Source organism: Clinocottus analis, unplaced genomic scaffold (genome assembly GCF_023055335.1).
Source record: "Clinocottus analis isolate CAN_PGR_092001 unplaced genomic scaffold, fCliAna1.0.p SCAF_3, whole genome shotgun sequence".
NCBI lineage: Eukaryota > Metazoa > Chordata > Actinopteri > Perciformes > Cottidae > Clinocottus > Clinocottus analis.
The window spans coordinates 17553746-17567814 of NW_027176042.1; the positions used below are offsets into that span (position 1 = coordinate 17553746).

A 14069-nucleotide genomic window follows, 5' to 3' on the forward strand; every position below is an offset into this window, starting at 1 on the left:
TCAACTCTGGTAGTTGCAGGACCATGATCGAGGTGTCACCAACTCCCAGAAGCTATTCTGTTGAGAAGGAGTTGAAGAATTGGTCTGAATATGGTGAAATAATCGATAATCCCCTCAAATAACATTGGTAAACCTGACATTTTCAGGGGGAATATTTAATTTGTCTAATACTTTATGACCATAATACTGCGTAACTAATGACATTCTTATTTGCCTCAGCTAGGGTGACCGGGCGTCCGGATTTAGGCCGGACAGTCTGGATTTTCAATGCCCTGCCCGGCGTCCGGTGCAGCATCAAATATATATATTACATATTATATACAATGTTTAATATATATCATACATCTCATCTGCATGAATAAACATCCATTCATCATCACTTAATAATTTCATTCAACGGATGTCAATTCTACTTTTAGACAGCAGGTATGTGTGTTAAACCATTGTGTGTGTGTGTGTGTGTGTGATGCCACTGGCTTTAGAGGATGCCTTATGCGTAATAAGTATGTTAAGTACATCTGTGTCCATCTGTCAGACAAATCTTTCACATCTGTCTCTTTAAATCATCAAGCGTTAAATACGTATTAGACTCTTACAAACCTACTGTTACTCAACGCGTGACTTTCCAATAAGGGCTTGTGCGTGTATATTGGGTGTGTCGTCAAGTTTACGCACGTTATATGTGTGTGGACACGTACGCACGCAGTCTGTGTAGTCACAGATACTCATGAATGACTGGAGATAGGAACAGACAAAGCCAGGATGATGGAACAATGAGTCACATTCATCTGGTTACTGACATCTCTACGTTGTCCATTTACAAAGTACTCAGGTAGTCATGTGATGTACTTATGTAGTGTGTTTGTTTGTTTTCATTTAGTACAAATCTTTTTTTGTAGTATTTAACTCTATTTATTTGTATTTGAAGTTCATTCCCCTGCTGGCCTATTTTCCATTTAAGTATCTCAGAAACTGGGGTCAAAGTGCTGTCTGATGACGTCATCGTAATGCAGCACACTACAAACAGACAAGATGTTTTTAAATCCTCATTCCCCCGTCACATAGGGTCTGTAGTTATTTTATTTGAAGGACATTGATGTGTTTTAATAGAGGGATAGTTGTCCAAGTCCTCAAACAACATAATGCATCTCTCAGAAGAATCTCACAGTAGAGTAACATAATGGCATCTTGTCTTCTGCCGGAAAAAGGATCATAAATCACACTTCCTGTCAGATTAGAATTTGAAAGAAGCAGGTCTGGTATCATAAAACGTTAAGCTTTGCTCTTTTTGGCCACCCCGGTACCAGCAGTGCACATGTAGGTGGAGTACATACCCCTGTCCGAGGGCAGTGTATCTGAGCGTACCACTCCTGGCAGTACAGGCACACCTGGACACCCTGACCCAGGAAGAGACACGCCCACACGATGACGTTGAACACGGGCATCTTTCGCTTGTCGTTCATGGTAAAGTTGAACACCACTGTGAAAGGACGACATGAGGGAATGCTGTTGTTGATGATTGTTTTGTCTGTGTGAAGGCAATCTGTTATGACAGTTCATCTGCCTGAGATGTTTCTACGCTTGTAAGGACTGGGAAAAATAATGCGAGCACGCAAAGCAATTTTGTCAGATGACAACTTATTGATACCTAGAGGAAGAGGACACGCTGCACAAGAGTGCTCTCTTGAAATATAATGAGTTGTTTCCTGATAACAGCTATTCAATGTGATTTTGACTTTGAAAGCACAGTCCAGAATGCACAAGGCAACATTTACATATTTTTAACAAGCCATTGTATTCAGAGACGACGATAATGAGATAGACATTCAACTTTTATCGATCTCTTTTTTTTGTTGTCTCCATCTTATTTTCTTCCTTCATTTAAAAGGCATGTATGTGATCAAAAGCTTTCCACCAGCAGCACCGAATACCAATTATTTTTGTTGATATCGGTGTGAAGATTCTTCTCTGAATAATGAATGTGACTCTTACCTCCAAAGATTGCAAAGAGACAGAACATGACGGGGTAGAAGAAGCCGAATGCCATGCCCAAAGCGTACTCGTGGACGACAGCAGAGACAATGAATACGGAGAGCATGGCAGCTGTCCGGAATTTCCTGTTTGACAGCTGCAGGGATCAAAGAAAGGAAAGGGTTTCAAAGTACGGAGGTCAGGCTGGTTCAGCGGGGAATTACAGGACTACGATACACACTTCATCATGTGACATGCTGCTGATAACACTATTGGTTTGTTTGATATGATCAATTGTATGTAATCATAGTTTTTTTTCCTCTGTGTTGGCACTCTGCTCACCCAGAGGAAGTCTCTGTATCCGTAGTAAAAGAGCCAGTCGTGAACCACTACATTCCAGGTACGGTAATAGTTGGCGAAAGATGTTGAGTTCCACCAGTCCTGGAAAATCAAGACAGGATAGTAAAATGAGTGTGTGGTCCCAAAGTAAAAGACGGAATAGAGATGGGTCACTTCAACTTTGGCGAAACGACTTCAAACACTGAGACGACTGCTGTCAAATAAACAAATACTGGTTATTATAAGTGATACTGGTAAATCTTTTGAAATAAAACATGGCCTTAGAACTCATGATTTTGAAGAGTTGATGGCATGCAGTGCTTCTGTAGAGATAAAATGAGTCTTTTGAAAAGCTCATTTGCTGTATACTTTTTGTTTGTAATGTAAAAAACACAAATATTCCACCTAATGCCTTGTGTGAAGGCTCAAGTGATTGCCATAGTCCCTCTTTTTAACAGATATGTGGTGTCAGGTGCACATCATTGTTGTTTAAATTAAACACCATCATAGGCCACCTGGAGCCTATTTCAAGGAAACTATGTGGCCACATTATCTTCAAAGAAATATACAGCATTGTACATAAATCCATCTGCCTGTTGAAATTGAATCACGTCAGTCAAAGCACAAAACTAGGTCAGGGCTTGTTCAGGGGGAAACTGTATGATGGAGAAGTTAAAGTTGTTAACTGTTTGAGGATCAGGCCACACTGCAGTAAACTCACTCGTCCTCAATCAAAATCCAACTCATCTGGAAAAGCAAGCACATCTGAAAAATGATGTCTTCACAGGAGAGATGATGCCACACAAAAGCTGCCATGACACACACACCTTGTAAAACATTCTGTCAGCAAAACGCAGCAGCTCCCCGAAGAGGTTGAGCCAGCAGTGCAGGAAGGCAAAGAAACACAGCAGGAGCAGCATAATACCTGAGAAAGAGAAAGAGAGAGAGAGAAAGAGAGAGAGAGAGAGAGAGAGAGAGAGAGAGAGAGAGAGAGAGAGAGAGAGAGAGAGAGAGAGAGAGAGAGGAAGTTCATGACACTTTTATTCTGGGCACTACTCCCAGCTTTCTCATAACAATTGTAACATGACACTGCTCTTATATCGCTCTTGAAGCTATTCACTTCAAGTGAGTGATAAACATGGCAGACTGTGCAGGCTTTAATACCTCTATCTTAATGCATAATATCATCTTTAATCAATTTGACTGACTTTAAAACACAAGAGACTTGTTTACTCTATTTTCATATAACGTGATAAGAGATAATAGAGGTTGCAAGCAGAAGTGTTGTTACAAATTACTTTAATTTACATTTGCTTTGCACGTGACTTCCTGATAATCTTCCAGAACTAGTAGCACATCGGTGAAGAGTAGACGTACAGTACCTGGTAATATTGAGTGGAACACAGCAAGAACCATTGTTCTTTTACTAAAAGGCTGGTTGGTCTCAGCAGGTCTGAAGACGGGCACACAGAGGCGGACCAGGATGAAGTAGCCGTAAAACAGACATCCTAAGATCTGCAAATTCAGCGTAAGAATGAACATTAAATTAAATATAGAACACACTCGGGAATCAGCACAAAAATACTGGAGATTGTGGTTTGATCTAAGATGGGAGTGATTAAAGCTGTGAAGCACCTGTAGTGTATGATCGCTTTATGTTATCACACAATACACAAGTGCTATTCCAGGGCAGATCCTTTCTAGGTCATTGACCCCACAACGACTTTCTACGTTTTCTTACACCATCCAACTGAACGGTCATTAGTGAGAAGATTTTGTGAACTCTCAAAGCCCAAATAAAGCTTCATCTTACCATACAAAGTGTGGTGCCAACATACGTCCATCTTATGTGGGTATTCCTGAAAAGAGCGGACAGGATGTCACTACTATACACATATTTACTGTGAAATTGTATCGCACAACCGGTGGTTTTTCTTATATATGGTATTAGTCCTCATTATTAAGCTTTTTGGCACAAATATTGTAAGTCAATGCTAGACTGTGTTAGTTTTTTGTTTTTTTTCATATCTGTGCTTTTGCAACTGCAACATGCCACAATGTGGCAATGTCTGTTGCAGTAACATGGCTGTATTATCACTAATTACAATGAAATAATAAAAGATAAGCAGAAGGAATCCAGGTCAAAGGGACAATATGTCTTACCGAGGATATGATTCCCTGTAGATAAGTGTTGGACAGAAGAGGAAGTACAGATAGCTGGAAAATGTTGGGAATCTTGGACTTTCTCCTGAAAAGCAAAGATAGTTCAATAAGTATGACTATCAAATAGAGGGTCCAATTTTTAGTCCTAAAATCTGGCAGTTAAATATATTTTAGCAGTCTCATGTTGTTTTGAATGATTTCTCCAGAGATTTTTGTTGCTATACATAAGTTTGTCATTCAATTTATCTTCATTGACATAATACCAGCAATTAACAGCTCCATCTGTGAACAATAAAGCTTCTGGGTGCCTTTATGTGCTGACAAATGTCTGCCTTTAAAATTGAACAACAGTGGGGGGTTTCACAAAATCATTAAGCCATTATGTGAAATTGTCTGTCTTAAAGCTTCTAAACACTTTTGCTGAATTATTCATAAAAAATAGTAGAAATTGTATTTAACGACGCTTGTGAAAATCTGTGTAAAAAAAGGAACATATTTTCAATCTCTTTCCAAAACCACATTTAAACTATGGAAACTTGATGCTAATCTCTGCCTGATTCTGCCATTGTAAATCAGGACTATACAGTTTTCTCCTGGAGGGATTTTACTGCAGCACATATTTACATTTACAACTATGATGTTTAGAGTAAAAGGTACTAGAAACACATTCTTCCCCACTAGCAGACTTTTACAATAGGATCTCATGAAGCTACACACACTTGAGGATATTTATTGCGTGGGTATATTCATTGTTAGTTTTAACTTCAGCATGAATCATTAGGTGGTGACCTGCTGCAGTCTGTTTTAGTCATTTTTCTCTGGTGTCTGGGAATGTCACTTTGAGTAATGATGTAGCCTGAGGAGTAAATACACCTGACATCAATACAATTCAGCACAGTACCTTCCTTTGGTGTATTCTTCATAATAACAGGAGCAGTTTCTCTCATAAACGAGTAGCTCTTCATCAGGAATCGAATCTGGGGGAAATTGATACAGTTATTAGGTGGAGAGAGACACAATGTATCAATTCTAACATCTTTATTGCATGAATTGACAAAGTGAAATGAACAGCCCACATCTTTTGTTGCCTCATTGTCATGTTTCTGTTTTCGTGTATATCCACCCAGTGATGCATTATTTAGCTCACTTCTGTAATCAATCAGGAGGAAGCACAACAACAGGGAACTGTGTATTGTGAGAGAAACACAGTGGGAGAACTAATTTAAACTGAAGTTCACACATAATCAATCTGCATACAGCAGAGAACCAAAAGTCTACAATCTATATTATGTACTTTATATGAGACGGACAGCTTCAGAATTATAATCAGACTGATCGGTCTCAGCTCCAATGAAGATCAGGACCATGTTTCCCAAAATCGCCTCAGCTCTAGGATTATCTCACTTCATCCAACGGAGCTAAAATGATCGTTGTACTAAGACGGTTTTGGGAGAACGGGGCCGGTGTGATAAAGAGGATGAGGAGGTATTACAGTGTGCATCTGTGGTGTTCAAACGTTGGATACACCAAGATCTACTTTCTCGTTTGGTGCCTTTCCAGCTGGAAGACTCCCAACTTTGGCCAGCAAGCATTTCCTATGATTATAATTAATCTACAGGGTCTTTCTTGTTGTTCCTAAAAGGCTTTTGAAATGCCCTATGGACAGAAGTAACGGCTGCAGCAGTAGCAGCAAGCGTCAGAGCAAAAGAGTGAACAGAGCACTGATTGCTTAAGTGCAATGCCAAGATTTAAAGTGTGCATTGGATATTTGTTCCTGTGAGAGAGTGTGAATGAAGCAACACAATAGAGTTGGGCTGCGTGAACTGGCTCATAAGGTTTTTCTACATAGAATACACATGAAAAATAAAGCCCTAATTAATGACATTTGTTTTCTTCATCGAATCACCATATCAAGTAGATTTAGTAGTCGAGTAGAAGTAGAGATTTAAAGATTTTTTCCATTTCCTCTGCAGTTAATTGTTTGCTGCCTGCTGTGTGGAATTGAGTATCCAAAAATGCTTTCGCTCTTTCCTAAAAATTTCAGGCAAAACAATGAATTGCAAGAGTGAGTGTATCCACCAATATTCACACATAACATCTCTTAAATGCAATCATTAAACATTGTGACCAAGATATGTCTTCAGCAGGATATTTATCCGTTAAAACATACACTGCTCAGTGCATGCTGATGGACAAAAGTTATGTTTTATAAATTAGAAATGTTTAGCATTTCTGTACTGCATTTTTTGTATCAGCAAACATACATTAGGTCTGTGATACATACTGACGTATCAGTAGGGTTCTAACGTTGATGGCATTTTCACTCAGTAAGGCTTAAGCCAGTCCAAAACCTTTGCAACCTGTTCCCTCAATAAATGTGACGGCCTGTATTCCTCAAACAAACACTCACCTGCTCCAGTATCACAATAAACCGCGAGGCCGGTGGCAGCTGGTAGTGTACAGCCACGTAGATGGGCAACACTCCCAGTACACAGGTCTGCACTGCAGACAGGACCAGGCCCGTCCCGAGAGACAGCCCCAGCTTAGAGGGAAAGTTGTGGTACAGAGATCCCCAAAACATCAGGGTGAAGTAGGGGACGAGCAGCGTGTAGACAAACATCACACCCCAGGCCCAGGTGACTGTTCCCAGCTTCCCAAAGGCGAAGGACAGTAGGTCGAACTCCAAGACCAACCTGAGATTGCATCAAATAAATACATTATGATCAGAAAGGCAATGGGCACATTTTTATTGAAGACTCAACTTTAAAAAGCACATTTAGAGGATGCACTCTATTTGCCACTGTGGTCTATTTTAGCCTGGAACAGGGTTTTAAAATAACCATTTTAATCATATTAAAGCATGACTGACTTTAATAAATTGTAGTCACATTTAAATGCATTGAATATTTTACCCATTCAATCATTTGTCTGAAGAGACCCCTCTGGTGATAACAGTAATTGATGTAATATACCAACTCACTGCAAACGGGTTGTGTGATTCAACACAACCAATCATCTATTTTCTGTCAACTGTGGGTGGATGTATCGATTTTCCCGAATGGAGAAACATAAGAATTAAGCTCACAGTCCTGCGTGACTGGTAAACAGCAACCGAATCATTACAGAGCTCCCCGAAGCAACAGCAGAAACACTCCGAGGGATTGATTGCTCTATCTTTCTGCTGCCAGATGAGCGGACAGGCAGGGAGAAAAGGAAGGAGGGATGCAATAAGGAAAGAAGATAAGAAGTTTTTAAAGGCTTTGGGGTAATTTAGTTTTTATTAGTTCAGGGTCACAGAGCTGGAGACATGTCATTGTCGTAAAAACGCCTACACACACACGCGCACACACACGCACGCACACACACACACACACACACACACAGACGTCACACTGACCTGCCCTGGTCGATGTAGTCGACAGCCAGCGTGCTCAGGCAGAAGATGAGGAGTACGGCGATGAACATGTGGTAGATGGTCCTGATGTGGTTGATCTCAAATAGTTCACTGATGAAGAGGAGGAGGGCTGTCATTAAATTAGTTTGATGTTATATTACTGTGAATTTTTTGCTGTAGTCATGTAAGAGCTTATTTAATATAGAATATACACAAACATGCTCATGGGAATATCTGAATGATCTGTATCGGTCCACAATGACATTCTGATTGTCAAACAAGTTGCAAAGCTCCTCTCTAACTTATCATGCATACAGCTGTACTTCTCAAACATATTCAGCTTTCTTTCTCTTATGATGATCATTGCTGTATGAAGTTTTTTTTAATCTGTTGTTGAATGACTGTAAAAAAACATCTGAATTACAATAAATAAGAATTTACAGTAAGAGTTCAATTTAATTATTGCAACTGAAAGCGTGATAAATAAAACAATATCTGGTCATGGTATATTGGAGAAGACTTGTCTTTCACACTTACTCCAACAGCGATGGACGGTCCATGAACACTTTGCCGTCGTCCATTCTCTGAAAACTAAAACAAATACAGGAACGCAGAGAGGATGAACATAACTCGCACATCAATGAGAAAAAATGTCCGCCAGTAAAAGTTGCCTCCTCCTCCTCCTCCTCCTCCTCCTCCTCCTCCTCCTCCTCCTCCTCCTCCTCCTCCTCCTCCTCCTTACCCGGATGAGAAACTTTTGGACGTCTTTCCGTTAACCGCTGGCTGTAATTGGGTAAACGGCTGGATGGACTCAGTGAGAGCTTCGTCAAGTAACTCACTGAGCTGATCCTGGACCTGCTTCAGGATTTTCACCTTCACCTTCTACAAGACACACGGGAGGAAGAGTTTATCGCCTTAAAGTTGAAACACAGCATCCCATATTATCTTTAATATAACAGTTATGCGGTATCCTGTTTACTCTGCACAATCTTAGCTTTTGCACTAGCTTTTTCAAGTTTATTTGATGTATTTATGGTTAATGCATTAGAACAGCAAAGTAAAAGAAACAGCACACTTGAGGGACTGTAAAGATCCTGGCTGGAGGTGGAGTTGTGGGTTACCTGTGCATGTTTCTGCCGCCGTTTTACATCTTCCTCTTGTAAATTATTATGGTCTCTAACTGCAGAGAGAAAAACATAACTTACATAAGATTAGCTGGCACAATATACTGTACATATTGCACCTGAATTAATAAATACAATTACTAGTTTAATTAATATACACACTTGCTATGTGGTTTAATGCATGCTTGTGTATGTTTTTTTTCTGCTACCTTTGTGTATCTTGATATTTTATCTCTAAATGTAAAGCGATTTGAATTTACATGTAACACAATGTGCTATATTGGTCAAATTCCCATTGCCATTAGAAGCAAAATGATGGATTATTTCACGATTTTATTCCAAAATATATAGTTTTCCTTGCTACCACCTTCCACAAACAAATACGGCATGTATTAACAATAAAATGTGTCTCTAAGTAATTACAACAATAATGCAAAAAAAGGAGAAAAAAACCTAGATAAACCAGATATGCAATGATTTTCTCAATAAAACCCAATAAAACAAATAAACACTATTTTCTATACATAGATGAGTGTGAAAATATAGTATTGGCCATACCATGACCAGGGGTCTCATCTGACTGACGGGTCTTGATGTTTCGGCGCGAAAGTCCGTTAGGTGGCTCTGCAGTCGTCATGGCGACCGAAGGACCACGCCTCAACACTTGTTTCTGGGATCAGGTGGATAATCCTGTGCATATACAAGTCAAGCCGTAGGTTAGTCTCACACACATTATCTTTCTTCCCTGCTGTTAAGTGATGACAATCAAATACCGTGTAATGACACATTGACTGTCTCAATGCTATTGAGGACTGGACGGCAGTCAATCGCTTGTAAATGATAATAAGACAAAGTTCTGGTTATGGCGCCTGATGATACGATCAAGCAGAGCATTGGTCCACTCTCCACCGCTGTCCATCTCAACCTGCGTAGTCTCTGACCAATCCTTGTCATTTGACCCTCATGTTAAGCAGCTGTCTAGAACTTGTTTCCTCCACCTATGAAATATGAGCAAACTGAGCTCTGTACTATCAACAGCTGAAGTGGAGATGATCATACGTGCTTTCATCTCTTCTCGTATTGACTTCTGTAATGCACTATTCTCCTCACTCAGTGAATCTGCAATTAACCGGTTCCAGGTAATCTAGAATACCGACGAGGACAAACAGACGGTCTCACATCACCTCCATTCTCAGGTCTCTTCACTGGCTCCCTGTAGAGTACAGGGTCCACTTTAAAATCCTCACTATACAGAGCACTGCACGGCGAGAGTCCTGCTTATGTGGCTGAATCACTTCGCCGTCGACTTGTTTACTACAGGGCATTGTATCGATGACCAGTGGGAAATGCGCAGAAGGTATACTGCTGTTAAAAAGCACCTTATTTGTTTAAAGTGTTTGCAAAATTTTGCGCGTACCAATGCGATTAAAATGTATAATCGTTGCCCAGCACTAATATACAGTATATATAAAACCCAACAAAACCAGATAATCAATTCATGTTGTTTTCAAATCACAGTCTCGTGCTCTCTTTCAATCAATTGCACATTGAAACCATCGCATCAAATCAACGTGGTTGCATCTTGTATCAAATTAATCTTAAAGCTTGATTACAGAAGGCCACATGATGCCACGCGACGTAATAAGACATGTTGAGGCGATTGCATCCATCCAGATGAACTATGCCCTGGAAACAAATGTACAAAAAATGCTATTTCCACTTTTGTTTTCTTTTTTTTTTTAAACCTGACATTACATATGTTCTCCAATCCCCATAGGACCAACAAATAGATTTAGCAAACGCAAACCTGGCAGAAATAATTAGACGCATATCACAACGTTCAAACGTTCAATCCCTGGAGGGCAGGGCAGTAAGTTATTCACTGTGAATTTACCCTTTATCGAGGCTCGTCGATGTGAAGTCGAGAATATTAATCTATAAATTGAGAGATTAAATGAGGTCACTGGCCCGTTGCTGGTCGGTTGCCTCATGCAAAAAAAAAAAAAAAACACATTAATATTCCTGATGAGCCTCAGTCCCGAAGAGGTGAGCTTTCTCATGTGAATCCTAAACTGAAAATGTCCCTGACCTGAATGCAGAAACTAACAGGGCCAAAGGTTCTTGAACCGTATTTACCCTACACGGCTTTTGTATAGCGAGAGTCACTTGAGCTCAAGCTAAACAATGTAAACAAATGATAAAGCTGGTCTACCTGTCCCCATGGAAGTTCACACACGTTAGATAAGATACACATGAGGACTGACGCAGAAGTAAACGACACAGAGTGACCTCATTTCATAATCCAAGCTGTTTGATCATACTCCGGAGAAATAGCTCTCCACAGCAGATAAGCTCTCCACACATACACAGATTATACATGATGTGGATGCAGATGATGAGAAAGAGATGAAGATAAACATGTTTTTGAGGAGATCAGACTTAATGCCATAATTATACATGTTAGGGGTGAGGGATCTTGCTTAAGAAATCAGACTTATTCACTGGCTTGTCCTCTTTTCCTCTTTCTCATTTGCTCAGTTTCCTCTCATTTGTCAATAATGAATGACTGACTTTATCATTAAATACAAGTTTGGATTTACACATGCTTGCTGTTTGTGATGATAATTAATGAACGAATGAATCCACTGATTCCAAATAATAATTCCGCCAGATTGCCCTTTTCAATAATATTATTAAATCAATCTCATTGGACATTTTAGAAAAACATGGTGTCATCACCCACATGAAACTGGATCTGAGGTTATGGCTCAACTCCACTGGCAGATGAAAGGGCAAGGACATCCAGAGGGAGAGAAAGTGGAGGACGAGTGTGGTAATAGCTAGCATTATTGATATGGTAGCTTCAGGGAGTCTTCAAACCGGTTATGTTCTCACTGATGATGATTGACTTCTCTGTATTACTTCCATAATTAGTGTCTCCACAAACCACAGTTACATTAAGCTTGATGATGATGACTATCATCACTATTTCAGAGGGATTTCCATCTGTAAGATGATCATAGAAAAGACTATTTATTGATGTTATGCTAGTCAAATGTCAGAGCCACATCGAAGTATTGATTGAGTCATCTTGAGCTCAGCTGAGGATCGGCTGAGAAGCACATTCTCAAGGTTTGTTCAAAAAAGGAATATATCTAATTTCAAACACAAACTTTTAAAATCGCTCCCTGGAGTTTTACGTGTAGTTTGGTGGTGTATAATCTCTGAATGTAATTAACTGTAAAAGTAATGCTTTTGCATTATTGTATATTGTTTACAAACAGTTGATTTATTAATAACGTCCCTCACTAAAAACCTTGTCATGATCTTTTTTTCTTTAAATGCTGATGGAAGAATTCACAGAACAAACAGCAACTAAACGACTCAGAATTTCCAGCAGTCACTGAGTTCTCACTATTCTGTATTTTGTCATTAAAAAAACACCGTCTACAAAATTGTAAATGAAAGAAACGGTGAAATGAAAACCCTGAGAGTGACAGACGTCGGATTCATAAGTCATGAAGACATCCACAAGAAACATTTGTCATCGTGTCAGATTTGTACTCACACAGACTTCCAGCCTCGACGCTCAGTCAGCGGTCCACTGGCTGAGACGCAACGTTTCAATTGATGATCCCTGCTGAGAGAGCGTGTTTTTAAGGACGTCTGTGTCACAGTTCTTGGAATCCGGGTCCTCTCCTTTCCTCTGCTGCTATTTTGCACTTTGCCCCTTCTGGCTCCTGGCCCAGGGCAAGTCAGGTCCACCTTCTCCTCTACTTCAAATATGAGGTCATGCAGTACAGTGGTGGAGTTTGTTCTGATGTTTCGTCCATTCATTGAAAATGACTTATTGCAAAATGTATTCAGAGCATTATTCAAGTTTGTTTTCCTGTAGAAAACCTTTGACCTTAGTCGGAGAACCTTTGCAGACGTATTCAGCGATGGCAAATAGAAAGTGCAGAACTACTGAAGAAATGTGAAGGCAAAAACATTGAATGTTTTGACGAAGCGCTTGAAAATAAGAATCTTTCTTGCTTCTCTTAGACATTTGACATTCCCTCTGCAGAAAGTGCAGAGTTTGACACTAGAAAACTAATTAATCTGCTGAGAGGGAAACATTTTCTGGATTATCCAATGTGGAAGAAGGAAAAGATTTCATTGTAAGAATGTTTAACACACATTAATATTTGAATTTGAGTATTTTTATTCCGTATATCAGATGTGCAGACGGGTTTTTTAAAGTCAACACTGATAAACCAGAGTGTTCTTTTACGTCAAACAAAGATTGTTTGTTCTTAGTAGTTGAACCCAAACAAATAGGCTGTAGATGTTTGTTCATGTTCTGTTTAACTTGGACAGTGTCTGGAACAAACTAAAAATAGTTTTTCCAAATCACAGTTCCCAAAGATTTCAAACATCATTTCTGTTGAAAGTATTACTTCTTTACAACAAGTGGTGTGTTCAAATGAACAGCTGGTTAACTTATGAGCATCTTACATGCACACAAGAATGAAAATGATCAGTTTAGTGAGAGGGTGGGCTCAAACATAAAATACATCATTATAGCAACTTAAATCTTAGTCACTTGAACAAATACTGTATCCAATTATAGACCAATTATGTGACCGATTTATGAAATCAAAACCATCATAAAAAGCAAAGTAACAAAGATAAACACATTCCCATATAAGTATGTCAGAGTGCAGAGCGACAATAAACATTAAGTGGTAAAAATACATACACTGTTATTTCTCTCAAAGGGCACCCATGAGAATATAACTTTCCAAAATGGTTAGTTACATTGAGGCAATTTCTTTTCTGAAATATATTTACATGTGCAAATTAGCCATTATGTTATGCTGAACTTTAGTTAATTTAGGAGGAATTTACTACACAAATAGAAGAACTATAGCAAAATAACCTAAATGGCCAATCTCAAAGAAGACATGTTATGGATGCAAAATAACGCAAAATCTCAAAATTAATAAATGTGTGATAATTTTTTTTTTTTTCATTACTGTAACTAAAGAATAAGAACAAGACAGTGTAATAATGATACGACATAGGATCATCTTTAT

General features: G+C 39.2%; 1 protein-coding gene across 1 annotated transcript; it reads right to left on the reverse strand.

Moving 5' to 3' along the window:
• Positions 1-9628, reverse strand: soat2 (sterol O-acyltransferase 2). The gene is made up of 15 exons (XM_068594833.1): positions 9550-9628; positions 8989-9047; positions 8610-8749; positions 8405-8458; positions 7871-7978; positions 6884-7166; positions 5375-5450; positions 4474-4558; positions 4124-4169; positions 3693-3825; positions 3138-3235; positions 2314-2412; positions 1993-2128; positions 1335-1480; positions 1-57 (listed from the first exon to the last, which is right to left on the reverse strand). Exons 1-15 carry the CDS (start codon positions 9626-9628, stop codon positions 1-3), a joined length of 1599 nt encoding a protein of 532 aa, XP_068450934.1.
• Between the last annotated feature and the right edge of the window lie 4441 nt (positions 9629-14069).

Excerpts from the sequence above, each read along its gene's own strand:
- soat2 (XM_068594833.1), bottom strand. The coding sequence starts at position 9,628 with ATGACGACTGCAGAGCCACCTAACGGACTTTCGCGCCGAAACATCAAG. Across the intron at positions 9,048-9,549 it reads AGATGAGACCCCTGGTCATG|TTAGAGACCATAATAATTTA; the intron begins GTATGGCCAATA and ends TTCTCTCTGCAG. Across the intron at positions 3,826-4,123 it reads TTGGCACCACACTTTGTATG|ATCTTAGGATGTCTGTTTTA; the intron begins GTAAGATGAAGC and ends CTGAATTTGCAG.